Source organism: Periophthalmus magnuspinnatus, chromosome 5 (genome assembly GCF_009829125.3).
Source record: "Periophthalmus magnuspinnatus isolate fPerMag1 chromosome 5, fPerMag1.2.pri, whole genome shotgun sequence".
Lineage (NCBI taxonomy): Eukaryota > Metazoa > Chordata > Actinopteri > Gobiiformes > Gobiidae > Periophthalmus > Periophthalmus magnuspinnatus.
The window spans coordinates 27,023,075-27,051,044 of record NC_047130.1 but is presented as its reverse complement, the minus strand read 5'-3'; the positions used below and the strand labels follow the sequence as shown (position 1 = coordinate 27,051,044).

The window sequence follows — 27,970 nt, the reverse complement described above, 5'->3', positions numbered from 1 at the left end:
GGTCACAATTTACAATTTTATTTTATACGTCACACACCTGCATTTGGCAGTTATAGTGATAGAGGCACTAGAATACATCTTGCAAAGTCTTTGAAATGTTGCTGCAAAAAAGGAGAAAAAAAAGACACTAGGAGGGTTCAGGTAAAGTCCCGGTTGGTGAGGATCATGGGGGCCACCAGGGTCCACATGTAGAGGGCCAGACACACCCAGCTAGAAGAGATCTTCACCCAAACGGCAGGCCATGTGCTGCTGATAGTGTAGTCCGCCTCTGGGCTGCAACACAAACACACCTTCACTTTACCTCTATGTCCTCCCTTACACATTAATAAAATACACAATCACAGAAACATTAGTCATCTATAGCTGACTTAAAAACAAATGGATGGTGGCCTAGAGAGGGAGTTTACAGACGTTAGTAATTTTGTGAAAGGTATACTACTACACTAATCTAGTTTACTAATCTAATGGTATGGCAGTACAAAAATTAAGCTACAATTTAGAATTTTCAGGATAAAAATGTTAAGTGAAAAATACTATTTAATAAACCTCCAAATAAAATGTTAGTCAGTGTTATTTGTGATTTAGTTTGTAATAAAACCATTGACACAGTGACACACCAATATGGTTTAACAACTATTTGTCCAGTAAAACCTAAAAATAAATGCCACAGACTGTATATATAACATATTCTTTATACGGTCAATGTTAGCAACACATACCTGTACCAGCTGGTGAGAGTCATCATGATGTAAAGCGAGGCCAGGAAGAGCATGAAGTGGAAAAAGGAATAGCTGTACTGCACCATGTCCCGCTCGTTATCCTGCACTCGTCTGGGCCCGGGCAGCTCCTCTGACAGGTCCACACTGCTGCCACTCTCCGCCAGGATGACTGAGTCTCTGGATGCCATCGTCAGCTTGTTCACCTGGCTCGTGTTGGAGGAACGGATGCTGGGTATAGTAAATGGACAAAAAGTTGAACACCAAAACCTCGAAGCATTTGAGTTCAAAGGTAAATGTAAAACAAAAACAGCATCATTTATCCATTGTGATCTCCAGTCTACATACAGAGTCATATGAGGCACTGAAGTCACGAATGAAATGGTAAATCCAGTTCACTTAAAACTGTTGTTGCACTAACATTGAAGAGTCACATTAAGATATACAGCCACATTTTCAGTATTCGAATATAGAGGAAAGTGTAGAACTTCATGAAGGGCTGGTTACCATGTGACCTAACCAAGTCACCCAGTTTCTTACCCAGTTTCTGTTTCTTACCTCCCTGCTGGGAGGTAAGAAACAGTTGCCTTATTGGAACAAAACCTGTGTTCAGAGTGATAAATACAGAACGGCGTGTGCAAAGATACCGGGGAGGCTAAATGTGAAGGACAAAGTGGTGACTGAACAATGTTTGGATGTCTGCCATTGTTTGAATGTGGGTAGTGTTCATGTGTTAATTTTGTTAATATGTGCCTCACTGTTTTTGTTGTTTTTTTGTTTTGTTCAAATTTTAATTATGAAAAATAATGAATTAATAATGAAAGTGTATGTACATTGTAGACAGATTACTGTAGATGTAATTTTGTCATGTGTTGATTTCTGTTTCATTACATGCACATTTGTATTCTGAGCAGAGCTAGTCTTACCTTGAATAGAGAATGCAGAGAACAAAAATAGTGAGTCCAATAATGTTCTGTGCGTCCCACCACTCGAGGTAGGGGGAGGTCAGCACAGGCTCCTCAGTGTCTAAGATCACCACAGCTGTCTGATTCTCGATCACCAGAGGGGCCAGGGTGGGGGCTGCCATTTGCTGGAAAAAACTCAACAGGCTGGGGTTACAGGTGCGGTCTATAGACAGAAAGATGAGAAAACAATATGAAATAAGCAATGTGAGAAATTTGCTTAATAATCTGGAGCTTAAAAATAGCTTTTTAAAAAACTGAACTGTGTAAATGTTTTAGTAGCATTGTCAACTGTTCTTAGAGTTTTTTGCCATTTAGTGGCTGATGCCTGTCAGACCAATCACACTGTCATCCATGCCGACCCACACCCTTTAGTCCTCTTGTGGCAGTGGGTGGAGTTGTTTAGCAGTGTTTTGTTACACTTTAAATTTGATCATTTTAGATCAGTTGCTGTTTCCAACACATTTACACAGCACAACAATGTAGACTTGCTGGTAACGCTTTGTGGTTCTTAATGGTTATAACAATTGTTGATACCAAAAACTATGAATGAGATTAATGCGGCAGTTAGTGTGTCATTAATAGCTTGCCCGCACCAGGCTCGTTGGTCATTGCCGACCAGGTCAGAAACATGGTGTACAGGGTGATGATAGATGACTGGAGGAGACCGGAGCGGGGCTGGCTCTCCTGCACACAGACAACTCAGTTTGAATCCATTCATCACTTCATGCACTGGCTCGCCCAGTGCTGCTATATCACTACGTCTACATATCAGCCAGTACCTGGACTTTAGGCAGAACAGAGATGACAGAGGCTACAATACAGAGCAGCATGTTGGAGCTAATGAAGAATTTGTTGAGGTGGCACTGGTCAGGTTTTGTGTACAACAGGAAGCACATGATAACAGACACCACTGACAGCAGGTAATTAAAGATCGTCACTAACAGTAAGGCTGGAACAAAGCACACAACAAAAGATGAAAACAAAAGGTACTGTATGAATCACCATAAAAACAGATTGGGTCATTGATATTCTCAACATTTTGACATGCTTTGGGTTGTGATATCTTGTGACTGAATTCACAGAACGTAATTAATCTACATTGAAACATGTAAGCGCCAAGATAAATTCTGTTTGGTCTGCATTGGAGCTCACGGAGAAGGAGCTTTTCAGCCACTCACAGCCACTCTGGCAATTGATGCTGGATTATGAAAGGGAGGCACTTACACATTGTCATAAATATTTTTGGTGTTGTTACTAGATATAGTGGCGGCATTTGTTTACCCCATCACTAACCTGCATACCAGCCCCTAGAGTTACTTGCATCCATGTTCCCCACCCAGGCCTCATTCCAGGAGTGGGCAAAGTCGACCAGCAGAATGAGCTGGATCAGGATGAAAAAGAACGCTCCGCCACAGCCAATTATAAACCACGCTGCAACACAAAGTAATAATAGACACTTTTGTTATTCACCAATACTTATAAATTGCACCCTTTTATAGAGTGCCTGTAACTAAGTCATTTTACTTGTGAATGAATTTCCATAATTTTTGTAATAAAACAGATTTCTTACTGTATGTAAAGGGCTCGTCAGGGATGTAGAAGGCACCTGCTGTTATTGCTACTAAAGATGCAAACTTAAAGAACCAAAATCTAACAGAGAGAGAGAGAGAGAGAGAAGAAATGAAATAAATAACAATAATGATATGACAGAACCTTTAAAAATATAAAAGTATAAAAACAAACATATATAACTATCTGATTAATAGTTTGGCCATATTACAGCATTTATACATGTCATATGTGGAGTGCACACAACTTACCCATTGTGTATTGCAGCACGAAGGTCTCTACTGTTCCTGACATTTATCATGAAAATAGACAAGCCCAGGAACCACATGCTCATCCCAAAGCAAACCCGGTACACAGCTTTGTAGCCAACAAACATTTTACAGTTGACATTGGCCTGTAAATCTGGTACTGTGGAACCTGCACCGTCTTCACAGAAGCCCGGGATCTGCACGTAAAATACATGAAGTCTTCAGTTAATTACAAAAATACTTTAGACATGTGGTTAGCTTCAGCCTTAGGTCACACACAAAACAGAAAACTGTTTTGTGTGTGACTTAAGGCTGTAGCTAAGCACATGTGTTAGACCAGTTATAGGCTATTGATATTTTGATTTGACTTTAGGGGTATACTGCATGTACTGTATGTCTATGGTGGAATGTTCAGCAGTTACATGGTGACACAATGTACATATTAGCAAATACTGTTAAAAAGTTTAAAGATAATCATAAATAAACATTCATTGTTAACTGAAAAAGTGTTGGCTTATGCTAGCTATCTTGTGACTGAGAGTTTAGATGTGAAAGACATGTTTAAGAGCAAAAATCAGCTCGCCTACTGTAATTTCAACTAAATCAGCTCTTTATGGCTGAATTATGTAAAAAAACAAATATCAGATTAAAGTCTATCTTGAGTAACAGCGCTTCAGACGGCGCAGTGCCTACGGTTAGCTTCTCAGCCCTAGGGAAAGTTAATGACGTCAGTTGCAAAGTATCATTATAAGGCGCTTCCTGTAAGAAAGAAAATTTTTTATTTCAGTCGGTGTGCCTCGGGTTTGTACCTTGCCCATTTTTACATTATTAAATAAGGGCCACATTCTGCTGAGATTTGAAGTTAACCTTTGAAGAGCACCTGTTCTGCGATTTAAAAAATATTTTTATGACCTACTGAAGCGCTCTACCTCTCCTCTTAATCTGATATCAATATAACAATCATCACCTTGCCAAAATACTTTATGAATGTATTATAATGCATTATGGATCAAGAAAATCGAACAAAATGAATGAATTAAATAACAATACTACTACTACTACAAATACTACTACTAGACTTAGCAAACAAGTAGTTTAATTATGAAGTATACTGTTAATTAAGAGTATTAAGTATTAAGTGACACAGCAAGAGTCCACTCAGTTTTATTGTGACTCATATAAGTTATTATTCGATGGCAACTGTTATTCATCCCCAGTGGTGGTCATATGAGTAGGAGGTAATAATATGCATGTTTAATAGACTAGTCCCAATAAATTATAACTGTGACTGATGTACCCTCTTAAGTTGCTGATCCACGCCTGGCGACAGCATGACACAAGCCACAATGGTCCCGAGTAGCAGGAAAAAGGCATAGATGATCCTGGTGACAGTGGAGTTTCTGCTGTGGGGGCAGCAACTGCACATGAGACAAGTGGCACTGCTGCACAGGCACGGCACCTAGAGACATCACAAACACACTCACTAGTGAAATAACTACAAAAACTACAACACAATACTTGTTTGAGAGGGGAGTTAAAGAAGCTGTTTTTGTTAGGAAAGACAATCTTTCCTTAAACAAAGACACAGATCTATGATTCCATGATTCCATACTCAGACCCAAAGCAAACAAAAAGAATAGGAGGCTCATTAACAGTTCAATAGGGTCATTAAGGCTGAAACTGGAGACAATAGCTGTTTACAGTTTCAGTGTAGTTAGCCCCTCCCTTCAGATAGATATAAGGCAGTGTCCACCAGCAATCTGACCAGAACTGAACTTTGATGAGCAGCGAAACATCTTCACTCCTACAAAGATTTGTCCACTTGACAGATTTAAACTTCGTCTTTTGCTATGGATCAGACCTGGACGACTGAGGGATTACACAGACGCTACACAATACTGTTAATGTTGAATTGACAAAGCAACATCAGATTTGAGTGTTATGAAAAAGCAAACGTGTAACTTACTGCCAGTGTTTCATGGTACTTGCCTTGTAGGACTGGTCAATGAGAAGAACCCAGTTGTCACCTGACAGAAGTGTCACCTGACATTGTTTAATGCATACTCAAATCAGGTATGTACTGTATGTGGTGTTAAATATTTTTTACGTGCAAAGTGGGTAACACTGTCTTACTTTAAATGCAGGATCATCATGTGTGTCTTATCAACATAAAAAGGTACATACTGTTGAAATGTTTTGTGGATGTCTTAATCTAATATATTAAAAATTATATGGGCCTTTAGAGACATGTCCTTACCAAAGTTTCATGATAACCAAATTGTCTCCACCAATCACATGTGACTGCTTACAAACTATATTCAAGTCTTACTCATGATTTCCAAGTGTCCTAAAAGCTCACACCAAATCACTGCCTTGATCCAAAACACTGACACTGAAACTAATAGTTGATTTCTATGGCAACAATCATCATTTTTCATAAGCACCATAGACCTATTACTGCTACTTATTTTGTATAACTCTATAAATGTGCACTTCTACCTTCTTATGTCTGTGATTTTGAAATAAATACTTTCCCTGAGTCAGATCTGAGTTATAAAAGAGCAAGAGGACTTAGCCCCAGGAGCCCAAAGATAAGAAGAGCTACAAGTTAATGCTCCTCCAGACAGGTCAGATTAGACTGATGTCTGGGGCACAGCACATGCTGTCTAACAATGAAATAAACAAAGTTTCTGGTATGTTATCAGGAAGCCTTCAATATTGGGAGGGGATGATGAAAGATACAAACATTAACAATTAAGTGAAAGAAAACATATCTAGCCTATTCCAAGAGCCCATTTATAACGGGTATACTAACCTACATAATAATTTGGTCTATTATAAACAATTACATCTACTATTGTTCCAAATAAGCTGTTTTAGGAGAATGCTGCAGACGCACAATGTATCTGCTGTACGCTTAGCCTTACAACAACAACCACTAATCCAATTAATCACGTGGAAACAGATGACCGTGTTATGGTTTTAACTCTGAGGACCCAGATCACAGCGTTTCTGTATTTGCAATGTAACGTCTAAACAAAAATGAAAATGCAAGTAGGCCAACATTTTATTTAACCTGTGTGTGCAAAGTTGCAGACCCTTGAACTGACAGTCACAATCCTATCTCACAAAAAGCCAATATAACTTGAAGATGACTTACCCAGGCTGCGAAGGAGAGGGCCCCCAAAACAGCCCCCATGACTGGAGTTCATAGACGAACAAGCCGCACGCCTGCACAGCCCTACCTGCTCCTACCTGCTCCTCTCTCTGTGTACTTCTCTCTCTGTGTACTTCTCTCTCTGTACTCCTCTGTGCTGCTTTCTGCCGCTCTCTCACGCGCTCCGGTCCGCGCTTTGCGCACATGACGTCACCGCGCGTTTATCCTGCAGTGACCTGAGGGCCATTGGAGCAGGACCATCTCATTTCATTTCCTCATCCTCAGTCGAAAGTTTTGACATGATTTCCAATGTATGGCTTTAATAAAAGAGGTGAGATTAGTGTCATGTTATATTGCACTATATTAATCTGTTGTGCTAATGAGCAAACATATGGGACACATTGATACATTAGGTTTTATAGAAAATAATAAATAAGATTATATATAAAATCACTGTTGTTGCTTCACATGAATATAATGTGGGTGAAGGAATTAGAAGAAATCAGTAGAAGCATAAAAAAAAGTTCAAGATATGCTAAAGAAATGTGATGACCATGATATTGTAAATGTGTGAAGCAAAGCAAAGATTAGATCAGAAAACGTTTGAGGGGTCATTGTGACTTGAAAACAATGATGGGAGGACTGAACAGCGTGGGGAAAATGAGAAATGTTGGAAATGTTGTTTTTAAGATAAGAAAATCTCAAACCAAGGTCATGGTTGAAAATGTGTCTGTTATAGGCTACAGAATTTGTAAAAAAATATATATATATGATGGGTGATAGTGAATTATGATATGGTTTTCCACATAAACACCCAAATGATGTCTCTTTGTCAGATTCATACTTTAACAGGGGTCTTACTTGGGGAAAATTTTTGACAGAATCTGTAATAGGCTATAACATAAACGCCAGGACTCCTCTTCTTTCTTTTGTGTTTGTCATCTCTTTGGTCTGGTTAAATATGTTTTGTCTGCACACCATTTTATTATCACCATTTAACTGCAGATTGCCTGTTACACCAACTACAACTGTGAGCTCACACAAAAATACATATACTAACCTAAAAAACGCACCAGAAGTACTCGGGACAGTTCCAGTTTTGAGTCCTGTGTCCCGTTCCAACAGATTTATCCAAAACCAGTGATCTGTCCCAGTTTTACGTGAGAAATGTCACTATTTTAACCAGTCTGATCCCTGGAACAGTGCAGAGGGGGGTATATTTGTCATTTGTTGAGCCAAAATACAGAAAATCGTGCTTGAAAATAAAAATCATGAGGCAAAAAATGCACCAAAGACCCTCAGACCCACAAATGAGTCCAGAATGTACAATTTTACGTGCTCTTTCCACTTTTGAAAGTCCTGAACACTTTACCTGTGCACACCGTGTTAGGTTCACCTTTTAAACCTATGTTACAATTCAAAAGAGAAAAGAAGACAAGAGAGCTTATTTTGTCTCAATATTGAGGAGAAGGAACGGGGAGGCAAAACCTTCAGATTACAACCTCCGTACCCTTCCTTCTGAAGTCTCCACCGCCCTTCACCTCTTTTATTAAGAATCAGGAGTCCCTAGTTACAGAATACACAGCTCTCAAGGGAAGGGGGAGATATATGTAGCAAGCAGTGCGAAAACACATATTACTCAGTTCACATTGAGATATATTTTGCTTTTGCATATCTCTCGGTCACTCTTTAACTGCGCTTCCTTCAATGTGCAAGGTGTTTCCTATTTTGGTGTTAAGCCAGTTGCATGTATGGTCCTGCAAATTTCACATCACACAGTTTCTGTAAAACTCCAAAAACAGACATTAGTGCAATAATCATATAAAAGATTACACAGTTAATATAATGCATAAGTATAAGTATATAAAGCATATAATAAGAGTGATTAATATAAAAGTGAACATTATATTACCTTAAAGATGCACAGTGAGAATAATAAACATATGTTGAATATATATTGAATCCATCACACCGCTAAGGACATCCAAGGGCATGAAACTACTGAATTTGCTGGTGTAGAGAGAAAGCAAGCCTAATTAACAGTACTATTCTCATTTGTTTTAGAAAAGTAGGGCATAAGGATACAGAGCTCCAATGATCAGATGGCCATGCAGCTAAGTTTTCAGAATAAAAATAAAAATAGAAAACAAAACCGCGAAAACGTCTATGATTTTGGCCTTAAGGAACCCAAAAAACGAGAGGTCAATGCCGTAACGGTTAATTATACCCGTTGCAATTCACTTTTGACCACTAGATGGTGCTGTTACGTTTCATAATACCTTATAGAGTTTGCTTGGCTCGTTTTCTTTTATGTGTTTCATATTTAATTTTCCTTTATTTATTGATTATTTATGAGATTATAATGATGATAACATTTATAACACTGTTACAAATAAAAATGTAGTTTAATCGTAAATCTAGGTTAAGGTCATAAAGCTACTTCCTGTTTCCAGGTCAGTTTTTCTTAGCGCGCGTGCGAAGTCCTATCCAATACCACTATTTATAAGAAAAATAAGAAAGAAAAATAAAGGTTTTCAGTTCACCGATTTGTACCACTAGCAGGCCAATGTGGTAGGTTTTTTTTATGTTTATATGTAATTTATGTGTAGTGTGTCTAATGTTAGCCATGTTTTATGTTATATTTATGTTGCCAGTTCTACGGTGTGGACTGAAAAATAAACAGTAACATCAGTAAAAAAGAACTCGTGTCTCTCGCGTCTTTGGGCAACGCGGCATAAAAGCAGTAGGCTGTCATTTTCTAAGGAATCACGTGTGGGCATTGCGCTCTTCCAGCATAAACCTATAAACATGAGAAAACAAACAGGAGAAATATTTTACACATTGTTAACATGTGCATGTGCATCTCAAAGCAATACTAAATGAGTGACTGGCTTTTAACTCTGCATGAGTTGTATGGTCCTCTGTTGTCTTTTATTGATTTGTTCCTATTGATTTTATTTGCTTGTTTTATTTGATTTTATTATTTTATTTGTAATTGTTTTATTGCTCTTATATACATATTTATTATTTTCATTTTGCCATTTGATTTTAGTCTAAATGTTGATTTACTTAATTAGTTGTTTTTATTTATAATGTATTTGTGCAGCACTTTGGAAACTGCATTTGTTTGTGAAATGTGCTATATAAATAAAGTGGATTGGATTGGATAGTGATGCAGATGCCGCCTCAAGATCTAACACGCTTTCAACACTGTTTTGGTGCGCCAGCTGGTGGTTTAAAGATGAATTGCTTCCTAAGTAGAAGCGTTGACAGAAAAAAATATATATTTGGATTACCCCAATAGCCGGGTATTTTCTCAATAAACTTCAAAGTAATCCGGATAGCCTTCTATAATATATTCACAAGAACATTAGAGGTGGGAAAAGACTAAAAATATCACGCAGTGCAGGCCTGCAAACTTTTTTTTTAAATTGTAGAAAAGGCAAAATACATACAAATCAAACACCATACAAAACAAAATATAAATCAACAGTTGAAATTGCATTTGGAAAAAAATAATCAAATTCTACATTTATGCATGTAATGCTTTGCTAACAAAATAATATTGTTAATACCATTGTCAAAGACGCTGTCCTTAATAAAAGTACAAAACATAATTGCCTTAATTGATAAATTTGCTAAATGAATCCCTTAAGAATTAATCCAATGAAATTATCCAAAACCTCAGCCTCCCTCTCACAAAATGCACAAATGTCAGAATCCATTTTAAATCTGCATCTTAAAAACTGATAGGTTCACCTTTTTAACCTATATTACAGTTCAAAAGAGAAGAGAAGACAAGAGAGATTATTTTGTCTCAATATTGAGGAGAAAAAGCGGGGAGGCAAAACCTTCAGTTACGACATCACAGTTACACCTCGCACCCTATTTCTGAAGGCCCACCGTTTTTCTCCTCCTTTTATTAAAGTTAGGAAACCCTAGTTACAAACACATACACACTCTGAAGGGATGGGGGACATATACTTTGCAAGCAGTGTAAAAACATTTGACGAAATTCACAGAGAAATATATTCTGTTTTTGCATTTCCAGAAGGTCACTCTTCCCCTTTGCACAAACATCCTCCCATGATGTTTCTGTTTTAGGGTTTCACAGTGACCTTCTTCCCGTGGGATCCTGCATTTTCAAAAGACATTTTCTGCAAGACTCAAGAACAAACATTAGTGCAGATTACATAGTTTACATAGTTGAATATAATGATTATAATAAAGAGTGAACATTACAGTACCTTTAAAATGAACAGTGAGATAACATAATATAACTTGAATATATATTTTGAATCCATCAAAAACTCATTAGTTGGATAAATCTTGTTTATGTTTACAGAAACATAGAGAAGGGTGTCAGCAGTCACCTCCAGTCTCTCTCTCTAAAACCTTCAACTCAGGCTAGAAATCTAGGGGTAATAATGGACTCAGACTTGAACTTTAACAGCCACATCAAATCAATAACATCTGCAGCTTTTTACCACCTAAAAAACATTGCAAAAATCAAAGGTAAACTGTCAAAGCCAGACTTAGAGAGATTTATCCATGCATTTGTCTCCAGTAGGTTAGACGACTGTAACTGCCTGCTCACTGGCCTCTCCAAACGAGCATTAAGACAGAACAGTACATCCAGAATGCTGCTGCTCGGGTCCTGACTAGAACCAGGAAGTACGAGCACATAAGTCCTATACTCAGGTCTCTGCACTGGCTTCCTGTAGCTCAAAGAATAGACTTTAAAGCAGCTCTGCTTGTGTATAAGTCTCTCCATGGCCTTGGTCCAAAGTACATCTCCGACATGTTAGTGCCATATGAACCATCTCACACTCTGAGGACTTCAGGGACCGGCCTCCTGCTGGTGCCCAGAGTCGGGACTAAACATGGGGAATCAGCGTTTAAGCTTTATGCAGCTAAAACCTGGAACAGTCTTCCCGAAGATGAGACAGGTCTCGACTTTGACAATGTTTAAATCCAGTCTCAAAACAGTTCTGTTCAGCTGTGCAGACGACTGAAAGGTTTTTATTCTGCACTCTACTCTTTTAATGGTAATTTTATGATGATAATGTGTGATTATTTATGTTTTGATTTGTGTGATTTTAATTCTTCTTATTCTGTAAAGCACTTTGAATTACCTTGTGTACGAATTGTGGTATACAAATAAACTTGCCTTGCCTTGCCTTTATAATTTTAAATTGTTTTACTTTTGTTTTAAAGGGGAGGGGGAAAGTCAAACATTTGTTTCTTATCTTTTTAATTTGTTCCTTTCTAAAATATTTAAGTATTGTTAGGCGTGTTCTATCAAAAATGATGACGGAATCAATCAGTTAGAATCACAAAAATGTATTCCCTGACTAATACAGTCCAATACAGAGCTCTGGGGTCAGACCATTGTCCCTAACAGCCTATGTATCCAAGACTCACGCCAGGCGCTCTGACTGCCGGCCTCTCACTAGACCCAAAGGTAAAAAACAACAATCATGAATATGCAAATAGTATGTTGAGCAGGTGCACGCCTTGGTTCCGCCATCGAAACCTCTTTCACTTCTCTCGGTCACCCCCGACTGCACCGATCTGTTTTGCGGCCTTGAGTCCTCTCCGGCTGCTTTATCTCTGTAAAGGAGTTTCTGCAAAGCACATACCTGCCTCCCATTATTCAGAACACACAACGTTGCCTTTAAAGGGCCCTATTATATTGATTTCAGTCTTTAAGCATTAAAACAGTGTTCAAATCGATTTGTAACTTCATTAAACAGTATTCAAACAAATATATGAATTAGTATAAAAACAGTGTTCAAATCAATGTGTAACTTCATTGAACAGTATTAAAACAAATATATGAATTCAGTGTTTTGATTTATATGTGTGATGTACCTAAGAAGCTTTATTACTTGATATATCCTTCAATATCTAATCCATTTTTAGGGAGTTAGTGACATAATAATTAAGCAAGCACCGTCTGATAGATTTATTATTACACTTGTAATCGGACAACATAAAGATTCCCTCATGACAGAATGAATAATGTCTTGTTTAATTATATTTATGAGAGATTGTGGGAGCGCCTTGACAATGTATGTGTATATTTTCTTTGGGCACATCAAATATTAAATTTATCACAGAATTCCATATGTTGCAGAATATTTCCTTCTTCATCCATGAAGTGGGCAATAGCCCACACACCTTTAGAAAACCACTCATCAATGGAGCTCAATCTCCTCTTTACAAGTCCATATCTATTATCCCAAACGGCTGCCAACTACACCTGAAGAAGGCTGCTGAGGGCCCTACATGTGGGGAATCAAAATTCACATTCACATTCACATTCACATTCTTTTTGAATGGTTTAAAATTACTTAGCCCAGAAAAGTTGTTTTTTGTTTTTTTAAACTGATATATAAAGAGTACCTTGATTTTTGTTTTTCTTTCAAAGCCAATGGGCACCTTCAATAATTCTGGCTGATTGCCTACACAAATAGCCTAAACTTCATGAGCATTTTGAATTTCTTCTTCATAGTTTACTGTAAACTCTATCTGACTTTCAATTAAAAAAAAAAAGTTAAAGTGTGTACTATTTACACTTAACATTCAATATCATAAACAATACAATTAAATATTAATTTATAAAGAAAACACATGAACATGTTAAATAAAAAGCATGGGCACAGTGTAGGCCTTCTTCCAGCTAAACTTGGAGACATAAACTCCGACCTGTTTGTCTGCAGAGGGCACTCTGTCATAAATGCTTCCTTATTATTACATTGTTTTATGGCAATTTATGGTTTTATGTTGTTCTGATGACAGTGCGCAATGCAGCATGCATCTTGTTAAACGACTTCTAACAAGGCATCTGCTGACTTTGTATTTCTACTGAGTGTGGAGCCATGTTGTTAAAGGGCATCAAATCTCTTCAAACACTTTGGTAAGACAGGTGAAACTAAAACAAAAAAACGGAAGTTGTTTGGCAGTCGCCATCATCAACACATGACACATGGACACACGCCACTGGTGTCTTTCTACACTACTGATCACTGCTGGGTTTACATGCTAATTTGCAGCCTCTGTACTTGGTTAGTCTTTTAGAGATGTTAAATTCATTCATAATAACTCATTCCCTCCCTCACTCCACTCACGCCATTTACAAGTAGGTACAGCTTTGGTTTTCCTTGAATCAAAACTTGAGCCCGAAGGTCAACATTTTGAAGCCAACTATGGTCATTTTGTTTTATGAGTGTGTTGTAACCCTGTAGCTCGTCCAGGAGATAATTTGTTTATATATTTGAATAATAAAAAGAGATAACAGGAGCTTTCAAAGCTCAAATTTACCTGGGAACACATTTTCTGTTTCATAGCATAGAAAATGCAACTCTGACATGAAATGTTCATCAGTCAGTCCTGTCACTAGGAGACAATCACATTTATTTGTTTGTTTATTTGTTTGTTTGTTTGTGTATGTATGTATGTATGTATGTATGTATGTATGTATGTATGTATGTATGTATGTATGTATGTATGTATGTATGTATGTATGTATGTATGTATGTATGTATGTATGTATGTATGTATGTATGTATGTAGTTGGTTAGTTGGTTAGTTGATTGGGACAGTGCATGTTAATGAACAGACATGATTCAACATGAATGTAAACACCTGATTACAGCTAAAGGTTCATTTCCATCCGTTGTGGGAGCTGGGGCCGGGGTCACATGCAGGTGAAGGGCTGGGCCCAGTCCTGCAACTAGGAGACAATCACATGCACGTGAAGGGCTTGGCTTTGTAAACAATACTTTTAAAACTTCTCAAACCTATATGCTACACAATGTCAGCACACACACGCCTAACGCGACTGTGATTAGTTTAACTGAGAAGGAAAATTAAATGTAATAAAAACTAAAAATAAAGCCTGATCGTCGGACGGATAAAAGGTTGATGATGGGATAATAACTTGTATATAAGCAACCTTCTTATAGGCCTAGGTAATTGCAACCGGTGGACCAAGCTTTTACAATAAAATGTTCAGTTTCAATTTTGCCAAAACTGTTCTTCTGAGTTTCATTTTCTGATTGGTGTTACACGTTCAGAAACTGATGTAATATTGGCCAATAGACTACAAAGTAAATAACACGAAGGACTCAAAGGACTCAACATGGAGGAGACAGAGCTGGCTCTCACCCGTCTATAAAACTGTAATACACGATATTACAGTTGTATAGACTTGTGCGTGTACAGTAAAGTCTTGAAAGACACTTGTACACTTGTCCTGGTTTCAACCAGCAGCCTCCAGCTCCACTGCGCATGCGCCAGATCGCATCTGATACTGACGGAATAAGAAGGAAACGAAACCTATCCTCTTTATATTGTGGCATCGCACGACTGTTTCAAGTAATTCCGCAAAAAAGAAGACGTGAGCAGCATCGTGGGGTGAGTTATATCTTTTAGTTTTGTACACCCACAAATTTAGGTAAACTATTATAGTGGGCTAAAGTGGCAAAATTAATTTACATTTCTGTACTGGATTGCATATTTAGCCTAGGCTATTTGTCATCATAACATATATAATTATTTTACAAAGGCGCTGTCAGAGCAAGTATCAGGTTTTTTAGGGTCATTGGCATAGTGTCTAAAAGTTAACTCAAGCATTTTAAACTAAATAGTATGGAGAACCCAAACAAAACTTTTTTCTACGTTTAGTGGTGGCAATCACTGTGGCCTTTCGTGCAATATTGAGAAACTAAATGTCAACACTTTGGTTTGCTTTGTCTTCTTTTATGTTTTCAGAATCAATAGACTAAATGTGCACGTCACTGCCAAGCATCATCTGCTGTTAAAGGCACACCCTCCCTTTATCATGAGTGTGTTCATCAACACTGGCTAATCTACTGTAATCTCTTTCACAACTGGCAGGACCACAATCTTGTGTTCTAGCAATATACAGGTAAACATGCCTGCTGAACCGTCCCGTCTGGAGACATTATTGACCCAATATGACCTCAGACTTGTTTGTGATCAGTGCTCCCTGAAAGAAGGGGAAATTACTTACAAGTTAAAGTCAAAGCAGCACCAGTGTGCACAGAGCTTGTTGTTGTGTCGGGCCAAAGGAGGAAGCCGCTGGAGGCCTGTCTCTAAGCGCCCCACGTTCCCAAATCCCAGTCTGTACCAGGTTTGTTTCTTCTTCAGGGAGGGCAATGGCTGCTCAGAGCATAAAAATCGCTGCACCTTTGCCAGGAGTGTGGAAGAAGCTGAGGTGTGGAACTTTGAGAAGAAACATAGGATGGACCACCTACAGCTCTGTTATACAGTTGCTCATATAAGTGGAAGTGCTGGGCCCACATCCACAAAGTCACTAGATCTTACAGCTCTAGATCTGAAGATTGTCTGTGATCAATGTTCTATTCAAGAGAAAGAAATTACATACTCTGTCAAATCAGCTATTCATTCTTGCACTCAAAATCTGCTTCTAGCCAAAGACAAAACCTCTGATCAATGGCGACCTGTTGCTGACCGACCCACAAATGGCCACTTTGGTCAAAATGTCCTATACCAAGTGTGCGACTTTTTTATTGAAGGCTCCGGGTGCACAAAACATGGAAAGGGCTGCTCCTATGCTCGGAGCAGTGAAGAGGCAGCTGTGTGGAACCATATCAGAAACAACCAGATGAACGTAAAAGACTTCATCAGACAAATTGCTGAGGCCAGTGTAATGACCCCCGAAAAGGCAGCTCAAGACATCATGCAAAAGTTTCCTGGGCGATTCACTGAGCTATGCACAGAATGTTTTTACGATCGTCCGACAAAGCTGGTGGCCAAAAGGTGGAATGACACTTGTTCAGCAGATGCAGCACATAAATGGAAGCCTCTTCTTGTCCATCAACCAGCAGAACAAGGCAAAAAGCTCAGTCAGATTCGAACACTTCAACCAAAACACACTCAAAACTCCCCCCTGACGTTTTGTAGCCATGTCAGGGATGGTAAGCCATGTTGGCACAACCCTGGCCACTGCATGTCGGCTCAGAGTGAAGTGGAGATGCAGGTGTGGAGGGCGGAACTGGAGGGTCTGAAAGTCCGCTCACTCCTTCTTCAGCTTCAGCCACAACAGGATCCACAGCAGATCTCCATGTACTGCAGAGTATGCTTCCTCTCCCTGCCTTCTGCTGAGAGCTTCTACAAGCACTGCTCCTCTATAGAGCATGCCAAGTTACTGCGGGAGGACACCAGCATCTGGTGGAGAGAACGACCACCTCCTCACTCCAGACGGGCTGAATTCTGGCTCTGTGACAGGTCAGGAAACCACCTTTGATATAGTCATTTATATATTTATATTTGTTAGGCATGTCATTTTAGTTTGATTGTCTGAGAATGCTCCAATGTTAAAAAAACAACAACTTTGCTCTTTAGTATATCTTCACAGTCTAGTTATATTTTTTATATGACTTCATGAACTCACCACCTGCAGTTTAGTGCATTTACATTAGTTATATAATATTACACATTGTCAATAACTGATGTTAGACAATGTACTGCACATAAAAAGGTCAGAGTAAAACACTGAAGGGAACAAAAAAAGATGGAGCTGGCCCAGACAGAGGAGGTTAAATACAAATACAAAAGAATAACAAGAGTAATGTGTGTCAAGTGTGAAACCTCATTTCATTCACTCAAAATAACATTTAAAAAGTCCAAAACAGTTTGATCATTGTCCATTCAAGTCAGACTATGCTTCCACTGTAGGGAATAACCTCTGATGAACTAACAATGACTAAGCTGGTGGTGTCCATGCTATAGTAGTATTATATTTTCCCCTATCAATCGTGACATGTAAATGTAACTGTTTTGTAGACCACACACATGTGAATATGGAAGAAACTGTCCCAAAGCTCACTCTGAAGAGGAGCTGAAGGAGTGGATGATGCGCACTGAAGAAGTGGACGAGATCAGACAGAACTTAGAAGCTCAGGGCCTCATGAGCTATAATGAAATACTATTACAGGAGTACAGGAGCAGCAGCAATGAGGTGCACATTGTAAGTACCAGTGCTTTTAGTTATGCTGATTTGATTATGCAACTAAAACTGTATTATACCTTTGACAGCCAAACCATACAATTTTTTATTGTTCTAACAGATGTCTGAACATGTTGATGATGTGACCATCTCTTGTGATGAAGATTTGACTCTGAATTGTGATCTGGATCATACAACGCTGCAGTGGAAGTTCCAAGTGGAAACAGAGGTACAATGTGTAGCACTAACAAGAACAAACTACAAAAGGAGGAAGTAGCCAGAAATACAAATGCCAGTCATTAGACAGCACCTTTGTAATGTTTGTGATCAGTTTTTATCATCCACATACAATGCTGTTTGTGACATTGTTATCTTCTGTTTTATTATTTGTTTTTTTAATTTATTTAATCACTAATTAGTTGAAAGTGTCGTTTTTGCCCCTTTCTGTAAAGTCTAATGTCACGTACATCCTTTAGATTCTCAAACACTGCACTGACAGACTAATCATTAGTTCTGCGCACTAACCCTAAAAAATTTGCATATTTTGTTTAGAGGCAACTTGTGCATGTGGCGTTGCTGAAGCAGGAACCGGGAGCATGCTTTTCCCTTGACGACACAACTCCTTGCATCTACTCAGCCGGCCACCACTTCTTAACTGATGACACCACTTACGAATTCACTGTGTGTTTTACTTCAGACTTCCCTGGCCTATATGATCAGTGGCTTGTACTGGACTTTGGCATGAGACCTGTGCTGTTACAAAAACTAAGAGTGGCAGTCGGTCAGCCATTGTCAGATGACAGTGAAGATCTAATTGGAAACCCTGCAGCCTCCTCTCTAAAGGCTGAGCGCTGGCACACAGGAAATAGAATGATTATTCCTTGCATAAAACGGACTGAGGACCAGGAAGAAATGCTAAAGCGGTACAAACCACCACAGGTTAACTTTCAATACAAGCCCACCCTTAATCTCCAAACAGAACTCACTCATGAGAACTATAAAGAGCGAATGCATCACTTTTTGTACAGTGAGGAGCATGCAGAGGACCAGGCTGTGTCAAGGTACGCTCTGCTTTACCTTAATACCTACATTACCTTAATTATTAAAGGACTCATACTGTGCTATATTCTGATCTATGTTATAGTATTTCCACATTAAAACATGCGCTGAGTTTTGTTTTGTTTTATTCACACATGTTTGACAAATAAATCCTGCAAATTAGGCTGATCCCTGGAATTGTCACCACTGAACTAAAGGTAAAGGGTAACTTGAAAACTACCACTACATGACATCAGAAGGTGGAACAGAGCATTTTGAGCTTTGGAAATGTAGACAGACTAACAAACATGTGTAAATGAAACAACATAGCTCCAGGTATGTTTTTGATGAGGTAACAACATTCTAACTTGGCTTAAAGCTCACAAGAATCAATTTTGTGTGTAATATCTGACCTTTAATATACAATGAATTGATGAAAGAGATGAAGACACATTAAGGTCCACGAAACAGCTGCTATATTGATATTTAATGTGCCTGTGATGCTAACAATATTGTATTTATTACAGGCTAAACATATGTGGAGAAATGGTAATAAGGGATCATCATACACTATGGGGCATAGATGGAAGAGAGCTGTTTGGAGAACTATCTCTTCCCTTCAGTCTCACAGCCGATAGTCATGAGGGTCTGGCACTCCGACGAAGCATCCAGTCAGCGCTGATTGCTCCTCCATCAAAAGGGGCAAACAGCAAGGTCTATGAAGCCATCATTTTACTGGACCAGGCTACTGAGAATGTAATGTATTTGCAACTGTCAAAAAGATGCTGTGTTGATCTAGCACTTAAATGCAATACAACACTTGAAATGGAGATCCAGTTTCAGCTCAACCGTTACCACTTCTGCAGTCTACACAAAACTGTGGACTTGCTTCCTGATTTACGCCGAGTGCTCCCAGACCTTAAAAACTGCACTATTCCTGTCAGCAGTATTCAGAGTGACAAATTAAATGCAAAACAACTAGTAGCAGTAGAATTCATCACAGGAACAGCAGAGAATCAGAAAAATGTTGCTCCATTGCTCATTTATGGTCCCTTTGGGACAGGAAAAACATTTACCCTTGCTACAGCTGCCATCGAGGTGTGTCGACAACCCAAAAACAAAGTGCTTATATGCACTCACACCAACAGGTAAGACTTGACCAAAAACACCTCACATGAGCTTGTGTCATCATAGTATTATTCTATGAACTGCTAAAGTGAAAATACAAGGAACATGGAATGTGTCAGGACTACCTGGTATGGATTAACTTGTAAACATGTTTTGTTTTGTTTCATTTCAGTTCTGCAGATCTGTACGTTAGAGACCATTTTCACAAGACAGAAGTGAAAATTAGACCACTTCGGATCAAAGCTAACACAGCCCGTGGACTGTCTGCCACTGATGAAATTACCCTTGAGCACTGTTTGCTCAGTGAAGACAAGAGCATGTTCCTACCACCAACCAAAGCAGTCCTAGATCAGCACAATGTCATTATAATCACCACGACTATGGCACGACAGCTGCATGACCTGAACCTGCCAGAAGGTTACTTCAGCCATATTTTGATCGATGAAGCTTCTCAGATGTTGGAGTGTGAAGCTCTGTCAGCTCTTGGTCTTGCTGGACCAGACACACGGGTGGCGTTAGCTGGAGATCACATGCAAATGGGGCCAAAGCTCTTCTCTGTGGTGGACCACAAGCGCTCAGATCACACTCTGCTGACACGTTTATTCCACTATTATCAGACTCACAAGTGTGACTCTGCCCAGCGAAGTCGAATCATACTGAATGAAAACTATCGCTCTACTAGAGAAATAGTAGACTTTGTTTCTACTCACTTCTACGTTGGTAAAGGTGATGTTATCAAAAGCACTGATGAAGTCCCTCCTCCTTCAAATGGCCTTGCCCTCAGGTTCAGCCATGTCCGAGGAGAGTGCCTCTTACACAATCGATGTATGGCATGGTACAACAGCCGAGAAGCCTACAAAGTTGTTGATGCTGTAAAGGATATTCTACGAAACTGGCCCTCAGCCTGGGGACCCCAGGAACAGCAATGCATATGTGTCATATCTGAGGGATTTCAGGTAATTATGATCAATCATATTTCACTCAAAAATACAATACACATTACTGTAAATATTCTTTTTGTGGCACACAGGTCCAAAAGATAAGAACTGAACTTTCAAAAAACCGCCTTAATAAAGTTCAAGTTCACAATCTAGGAAATATTCAAGGTGATCCTAAATACTATATGTCATAAATACAAACTGCAGTTGCATCTATTCTACAACTCAAATAATCTTCCTTTTTGCTCCACAGGTTTGCAGTTCAGAGTGGTCATTATATCAGCTGTGCACTCTCGTGATTCTCTGCAGACCTGTCAGGTGACTGGTCTGGAGCTGTTCAATGATGTGCGTGTCCTGAACACTGCACTGACCAGATCGCGCTCACTGGTGTTAGTTGTTGGTGATGCTGCTGCTCTCTGCTCCTTTGGTCAATGCTCTAAGATCTGGAAGAACTATATTGACTATTGCATCCACTGCAACAGTGTTGACCCATTGTCTTTTTCAAAAGACTACTTTGAAAAAGATTTAATCGAAACAAAACGGTTTCAGAAGTCTGAGCAAGATGAGGACAATAATACTCTCAATGATAACATTCTTCAAGAATTACAAGGTGAATATGAGCAACTGAATGAGGAATTGATCATTGATGATGACAGTGTAGATGCTCAGGACAATTACCAAAAGTCAAAGACATCTTATACAAAAACTAATTCAGACCATCCAGAGGCAATCAATGAACATTTTGACAGACATGGAAAACTTGTCAGAATGTCTTCGAACCGTGGCTATGTGATACCATCCACAAGGCCCCATGCACGCATAAATATAGATGGAAGAGACAATCTGGGGAAAGCCTTCACTGGAGATGAAGTGATCATAGAAAAAGGAAAAGTGATTGCCATCACAAAGAAGTCTGACTCAGCCCGGGAACTTTTGTGCTATCTTGAGGACGAAGATCACAGTAAAAACACTTCTGGTGATTACCAGTACATTAGACGAGTAATGATACCCATCTCAAAGTCTGCTCCAAAAATCTGCATACTCATCAACAAGAAAAGACGTCACCATCTTCCAGTGTGGTCACAAATATTTGGTGAGCGGACATTTGCAGGTTGGAGAAAGCTTGATGAAACGTTTAAACAGAATCATGTTTTTCTGGTGCAAGTAATTAACTGGAAAGAAAACTGCATGTTTCCGCTGGGTGTTGTAATTGATGTTCTGCCCATTGGAAATTCATTGAGTGAGGCCCTCCAAATTCTCAGTGCACAATATAATGTTGGTCCCACAATGTTATATACGCCAGATCACTTAGAGGATGCAAACAAATCAAAGAGAGAGAACAGGAGCAGCAGAATCACTTTCACTGTTGACCCTCCTGAAGCCAATGATCTGGATGATGCCATCAGTGTAGAGGCTAATGGTAATGACAAACACTATAATTTAGGGATCCACATTTCTGATGTGGCTAGCTTTGTACCTTTTGGTGATGAACTGGATGAAGATGCAAGACAACGCTGCGTTTCATATTACTGCCATAAAAAGTCTGAGCACACCATTCATATGTTTCCTCAAGAGCTAAGCACTGGACTCTTTAGTCTTCTTCCTGACAAAGATCGCAGTGTCGTATCACTCATGTTCAAAGTTGATAAACAAACTCATGAAATTCTTGGGGAGCCAGAGTTTGAGCTTTCAACAATTAAATCTGATGCAAAGCTGACATATGAGGAAGCTGAAAAAAGTATTAATAAAATGTCAAAAAATCCTGTTGATCACAGCCTCAAATTGGCATTTGAGTTTGCCAAAGCCAGAAGGAAAGAAAGGCTTAAGAACTGGCCATACGCTCAGCCTGATGATGACCATCTTCCAGGTCAACGGAAGGCGCATTTGATGATAGAAGAGCTCAGTGTGTTATTCAACAAGTATGTATCAGAACTACTCAGCAGTTCACTAGTAACAAGAAGTTTTGTGCCTCTTCGCTGCCAACGAAGACCTTCCCAGGAAAGCTTGAACAACTTAAAGGAACAATGTGCCGATGTCATACCTGTCTCCTTTAGTCTATGGCATAAAGTTGACTGTGAGGAACAAAATCCATTGTGGAACTCCTTCCATGTGCTGCAGTACATATGGAACAACATCCAGGAAGCGGCAGCAGCTGGTGATCATGACAGAATGGTGGATCTAATTGCTGCTGATGACATCTACCCACAGCTTAAATTCATCACCACTCAGTTTAGGAAGTGCTCGAATAAAGCTTATTTCATCCGTTCCATGTCATCCGAAAAAGCAGATGTTGGCCACTATTCCCTTAACCTGAGGAGCTACACATGGGCATCCTCACCAATACGACGCTACATTGACCTAGTGCTGCAGAGATTGGTGCACTGCTACATACTGAAAAATCAAGTGCCCTTCAGCCAAGAGGAGATCAATGCTTTGTGTACTGACTTTGACCAAAGTTCAAAAGATGCAAAAGAGTATGAAAGAAAAGCAGTAAATATTTCCTGTGCTGTGGGTGTTTTGAAACAAAATCTTTGTAAAGTAGCATTTGTAGTGAAGGCTGATGCAGAATCTGACAATTTCTTTATGTCTTTACCTTTTCACAAAGACATATTTTCAGACTTCTCATGTATGTATAAAAATCTGCAGTTGGATGATCAGCCACGATATGACGAGACCAAAGGATGTGTAATACTTAAGTGGAAGAGGAGAATTTACGCTGCTGACAAAGACAGATTACACAGGGAGTTACGGACACAATGTCACAGAGGTCCATGTTTGCTTATTCCATTCCATGTGTGGAAGTCCACTGTTGACGCAATAAAAGAAGAAAACTGGGAGGAAGCCAAGTCTCTCATACTGAGTGCTAAGACAGAGCGGGAACCCTCACAAACCACTGTGCACACAAGTCCTTCTGCAGAGCAGATTGAGCATGAGGTAGAAATCAACCTCCAGCTAAAGCCAGGGGACACTCTCCGGGTCCAAATGACCTGTGAGGTACACAGGGGGTACTGGAACCCTGCTGTTCAGCTGGTTAGCGTCACACCAAAGTTTGAGCTCTGTGTCGACCATATCCAAAACCCTGTCACCTGCTTCTCCAGGTGTGCTGATAACCCCTCTCAGATTAACTACAGGAAGCCTGAAGACTATGTGCAGATCTGGAAACCTCTGTGTGGAATGGAGTCAGCCACCTGTGCAGTCAGAGACAGTAACTGCATCATCATTGAAAACTTAGAGGTGAACTTCAGTGAAAGAAGTGGAGAGTCACTTGAAGGAAACTTCTTCTTACATTCAACATGGATCGAAGAGTGGGCTATTACTGAGTTCAACCTTTCACAGTGTTTTTTGTGCATACGTAAACCAAATCTGCCTTTAAAAAAAGACATATTAGAAAAATATGATTTATCAGATTATACCAAACCAGGGGACCCTGCAGAATTCACATGGGTGGCCCACGGTGTCACTACTACTTTTAAAGGAACAAAAAAGACTCCAGCTGGTAAACTAGTTCATTTCTATGTCAACCACCGTCCCATGGAGCATATTCCTGACAGCATTTTCAAGGATAAGAAGACTTTCACTGTTGAATTGATCCCAAAGACTCTACCTGACATGTAAGTGAAGTTTTTTATAGTGTTGTACAAATTATTTCGTTTTTCTTTTTAAATTTGATTTGTTCTTTTTCATTTCCACAGACGAAAAGAAAATGCTGTACTTAATGTGCCCAAAGCATGTGAACTTGTTAAGAGTATAGCACTTGGACATCACATTCCGAGAGAAGGTAAATCAATCTTGAATACTGCATATGTGTAAACACCTACTATGTCTGCATCTACTCAGTTTAATGTTCTTTTTAAAGTGTCATCCAGCCATGTAGTTATGCGGAAAGAGTTTCCAGACAAGCTTCCATCTCTGAATCACAGTCAGTTCAGGGCAGTGGATATGGCTTTGAATAGCAACTTTACACTCATCCAAGGGCCTCCTGGTAAGCACACATTTAATTGACACATAGTACTTATATATATGTATAGCGTTGTGTAATTAGCAGAATATTTACTTCTCAGGAACGGGAAAGACAGTCGTTGGAGTGTACATTGTGCTTTGTTTTTGGGAGTTGAACCAAAAGAATCCCAGAAAACTATATGCAATCAAGGACGAGGACAAGAACAAGAGACAAGTTATTCTCTATTGTGGACCTTCCAATAAGTCTGTGGATGTGGTTGCAGGTACAACTCTTTTAGGATCTTTTTTCAATACAATTAAGGACTCAAAATTACAATAATTAGAAAATTGAATGCTTAAATGCAGAGTATATGTTGAAGTTTGAAGACAGCATTAAGGCCCTCAGAGTCTACAGTGAACAAGTGGAGATGCTTGACTACCCATACCCAGAATGTGTGCTTCAGTTTTCTACAAAGACACGAGCGGAGCCTTCTAAACAAAGTCTCAAGTATGATAAATAATTAAATTAAACAGCAAGCATAAAGCAAATGTAAATAAAATGTTATTATTTTATTGTATGTCCTTGTTTGTATTTTTAAGGAAAATCACACTGCATCACCGCATCAGACAATCTGCAAACCCTCACGCACTTGAGATCAAAGCTTTTGATGAGAGAATAAAAGCTGCAATGAAGACCAAAACACCCTTCACTCCTGGGGAGGTGAAAGAGTAAGTTGTTTACAAAACATTTTTTATAAAGTAATGAGAAAGAGGTACTAGACTGAAATGTGTAGTGTGTAGAATGTGACAGGCTTGTGTAACATGAGGATTTTTTCAGATACAGAAAGCTTCTTGTTAAAGCCCGGAAATATGAGCTGGAGAGGCATGACATCATCCTGTGCACTTGTACACAGTCGTCCACCCCAGGCCTAACTCATACAGTTAGTGCCCGTCAGATTCTCATTGACGAATGTGCCATGGCAACAGAACCACAAGCACTCATTCCACTCGTCTCCAACAACCCAGAAAAGGTGGCATCGTTAAATACAATTGAATACTTGAAATGACTTAGAATTTCATCAGTTTGGACTATGTCCTCAGTAAATTCCTGACATAACTGATTACAAAATATAGCTTTTAATAACCTTTTATTAATAAACTGCTTCTATGGTGAAGATGGTATTGATTATAAAAAATTCCCTCTTCCCTCCAGATTGTCCTTATTGGGGACCATAAACAGTTGCGGCCTATTGTGATAAATGATCGTGTGAGGAAGCTAGGCATGTCCAAGTCCCTGTTTGAACGCTACTATACACTACTTGAGAAGAGGAGTGTGATGCTGGACATACAATATAGAATGGTAAAACATTGCATTGACTCTTATCTTATGTTGAGTTCTGATTATCTTGCTCTAACTCTTACTCTTAGCATGAGGACATCTGCAAATTTCCATCAGAAGAATATTACGACGGGAAGCTAAAAACAGGAGTTGAGCGACCAGAGAGCGTGCTGCGTGTGGACAAAAGGACAATGCCTGTTGTATTTGGAGACATCAGAGGAATAACTGTCCGCCAGGTTGTCAGCACGGCAAAAGGCAATGAGAACTCCAAAGCGAATCGTGAAGAGACACAAAAAGTGGTAAAGTGATATTTATACATTATGCTGGTACATAGACTAGCATTTGTGATCAATATGATTTGGACATAAGCCAAAACATACATTATAGGACTGAAGTAGAGTTGAAGATTATGCGGAGATACATTTCTAGATGCTGGTGGGGTTGAAGTCATAAACTATTATATTTATATTCATTATTGGTGTTAAAAAAAACAAAACTATAAAGAATACATTCGTAGGACTAGTTGAGATTATTATGGTGATTTGCCAATATGTATTTTACATTCTAACACCACAAAACTTCAAACCCTTCAAAAACACAGCATAGCCCTGCTAGATTAGGTGACGCTACAGTAATGGCAGTTTTTCAATGCTTTGTGATAATCTTTTTGCTCTGTCTTTTTATGCACTATAGGTGGACATTGTCAAAAAGCTGACAGACGAAGCCGTAATTGAGCAAAAAGGAATTGTAGTTCTTTCTCCCTACAACGCACAAGTTTATGAAATCAAGGAAGCATTGAAACGGGAAGGACTGAAAAAAGTCAATGTCAACACCATTACGAAAAGCCAAGGTTGGAATACCTAAATTGTTGTTTTTACTGAGTGTTGTGCTAAATAAAGAGCTCATTTTGGTCAACCGTTCATGTTTGCAAATTAAAGGTATATTAATGATTTCATACCTCCTTTATTTCTCTTGTAGGAAGTGAATGGCGTTATGTGATAATATCAGCGGTGTGTTCCCTGCCCACAGAGGAGATCGTGTCTGAACCAGGCAGCTCATGGCTCTCCAAACATGTGGGCTTTGTCGGTGATCCTAACCAAATCAATGTGGCCATCACCAGAGCCAAAGAAGGACTGTGTATTATAGGTAACACAATCATACGTGCAATGCTATTTTGCCCACGTTTTCTCTCCATGAGTGGACCACAGTGCGGTACAATGCGGGACTTGAATAGTCACTACTACCACCACAGTGTTCAACGTTCATGTCCTCAAACTGATCTCATAGACAGAACTGATTTTCCCTAACAGAAAATCAATACAAACCACTTTCTTTTTGGTTAGATTTGTAACATACCATGACGTTAAAAGACTACATCTGTAACCCATTTTATTTTAGACCTAATGTCAGTTATTCAAATTGCAACACTTGTTTCCAGTCAACAGAAGGCAGGAACTAACTCAATCACTAACTGTAATATTGAACTGTTGTAAAATGTGCTTTCTGTGTTCAACAGGAAACATGGAACTGCTCAACTGCAGTAGATCATGGAAAAAACTTCTGGACCATTACAAGAGAAACAACGCAGTAACTGATGCAGACAAGATTACAGTTTGTCAGTTGTAAGAGAAACAAATCATTCAGGATCTGTGTCAACGGGAAAGCCATGAAAATTGTGTGTTGATTCTTTGAGACATTCCATAATTATGCAGCCCACATTGTTGTTGAAGTACAAGCATATCTTAAATTATTATATTTATATTTTACAGAGAGGTAACAAAGTAATTTTATTAATTTCTATGACCTAAATATATTTTTATAGACATGGATTCTCATTTTGTGTATACGAAAAAAAAAAGTGTTAGTTCTGTAATAAAAATAATGCAAAAAAAAATAAACAAAATCTGTTAAAGCAAGTGTTTCCACATCAGTCA

At 39.0% G+C, this 27,970-nt stretch overlaps 3 protein-coding genes and 1 pseudogene across 3 annotated transcripts in view; 3 read left to right on the top strand and 1 right to left on the bottom strand.

Moving 5' to 3' along the window:
• Positions 1-2,706, top strand: part of LOC117371592 (coiled-coil domain-containing protein 174-like) — a 60,716-nt pseudogene extending 58,010 nt beyond the window's left edge.
• aurka (aurora kinase A) overlaps positions 1-27,970 on the top strand; it is a 139,966-nt gene that overhangs the window by 18,374 nt on the left and 93,622 nt on the right. The window lies entirely within an intron of this gene.
• On the bottom strand, positions 15-6,782 carry si:ch73-267c23.10 (serine incorporator 1). The gene is made up of 10 exons (XM_033966098.2): positions 6,659-6,782; positions 4,796-4,957; positions 3,502-3,695; positions 3,252-3,331; positions 2,975-3,112; positions 2,461-2,630; positions 2,275-2,365; positions 1,643-1,844; positions 720-947; positions 15-273 (listed from the first exon to the last, which is right to left on the bottom strand). Exons 1-10 carry the CDS (start codon positions 6,695-6,697, stop codon positions 138-140), a joined length of 1,440 nt encoding a protein of 479 aa, XP_033821989.1. The 5' UTR covers positions 6,698-6,782; the 3' UTR covers positions 15-137.
• LOC117371026 (helicase with zinc finger domain 2-like) lies at positions 14,975-27,950 on the top strand. Its single transcript, XM_033966608.2, has 20 exons — positions 14,975-15,076; positions 15,434-16,933; positions 17,492-17,675; positions 17,776-17,883; positions 18,207-18,715; positions 19,220-19,840; positions 19,993-20,776; positions 20,851-20,926; positions 21,012-24,369; positions 24,451-24,536; positions 24,615-24,740; positions 24,820-24,981; positions 25,064-25,205; positions 25,298-25,426; positions 25,536-25,728; positions 25,911-26,057; positions 26,126-26,335; positions 26,730-26,886; positions 27,015-27,182; positions 27,553-27,950. Exons 2-20 carry the CDS (start codon positions 15,597-15,599, stop codon positions 27,660-27,662), a joined length of 8,607 nt encoding a protein of 2,868 aa, XP_033822499.1. The 5' UTR covers positions 14,975-15,076; positions 15,434-15,596; the 3' UTR covers positions 27,663-27,950.

Coding starts and splice junctions, on each gene's coding strand:
- si:ch73-267c23.10 (XM_033966098.2), bottom strand. CDS start 6,697: ATGGGGGCTGTTTTGGGGGCCCTCTCCTTCGCAGCCTGG. Junction 3,113..3,251: donor TGACGAGCCCTTTACATACA/GTAAGAAATCTG, acceptor TTTGTGTTGCAG/CGTGGTTTATAATTGGCTGT. Junction 948..1,642: donor CTCTGCATTCTCTATTCAAG/GTAAGACTAGCT, acceptor TACTATACCCAG/CATCCGTTCCTCCAACACGA.
- LOC117371026 (XM_033966608.2), top strand. CDS start 15,597: ATGCCTGCTGAACCGTCCCGTCTGGAGACATTATTGACCCAATATGAC. Junction 20,777..20,850: donor TCATATCTGAGGGATTTCAG/GTAATTATGATC, acceptor TGTGGCACACAG/GTCCAAAAGATAAGAACTGA. Junction 25,206..25,297: donor CCTTCTAAACAAAGTCTCAA/GTATGATAAATA, acceptor TGTATTTTTAAG/GAAAATCACACTGCATCACC.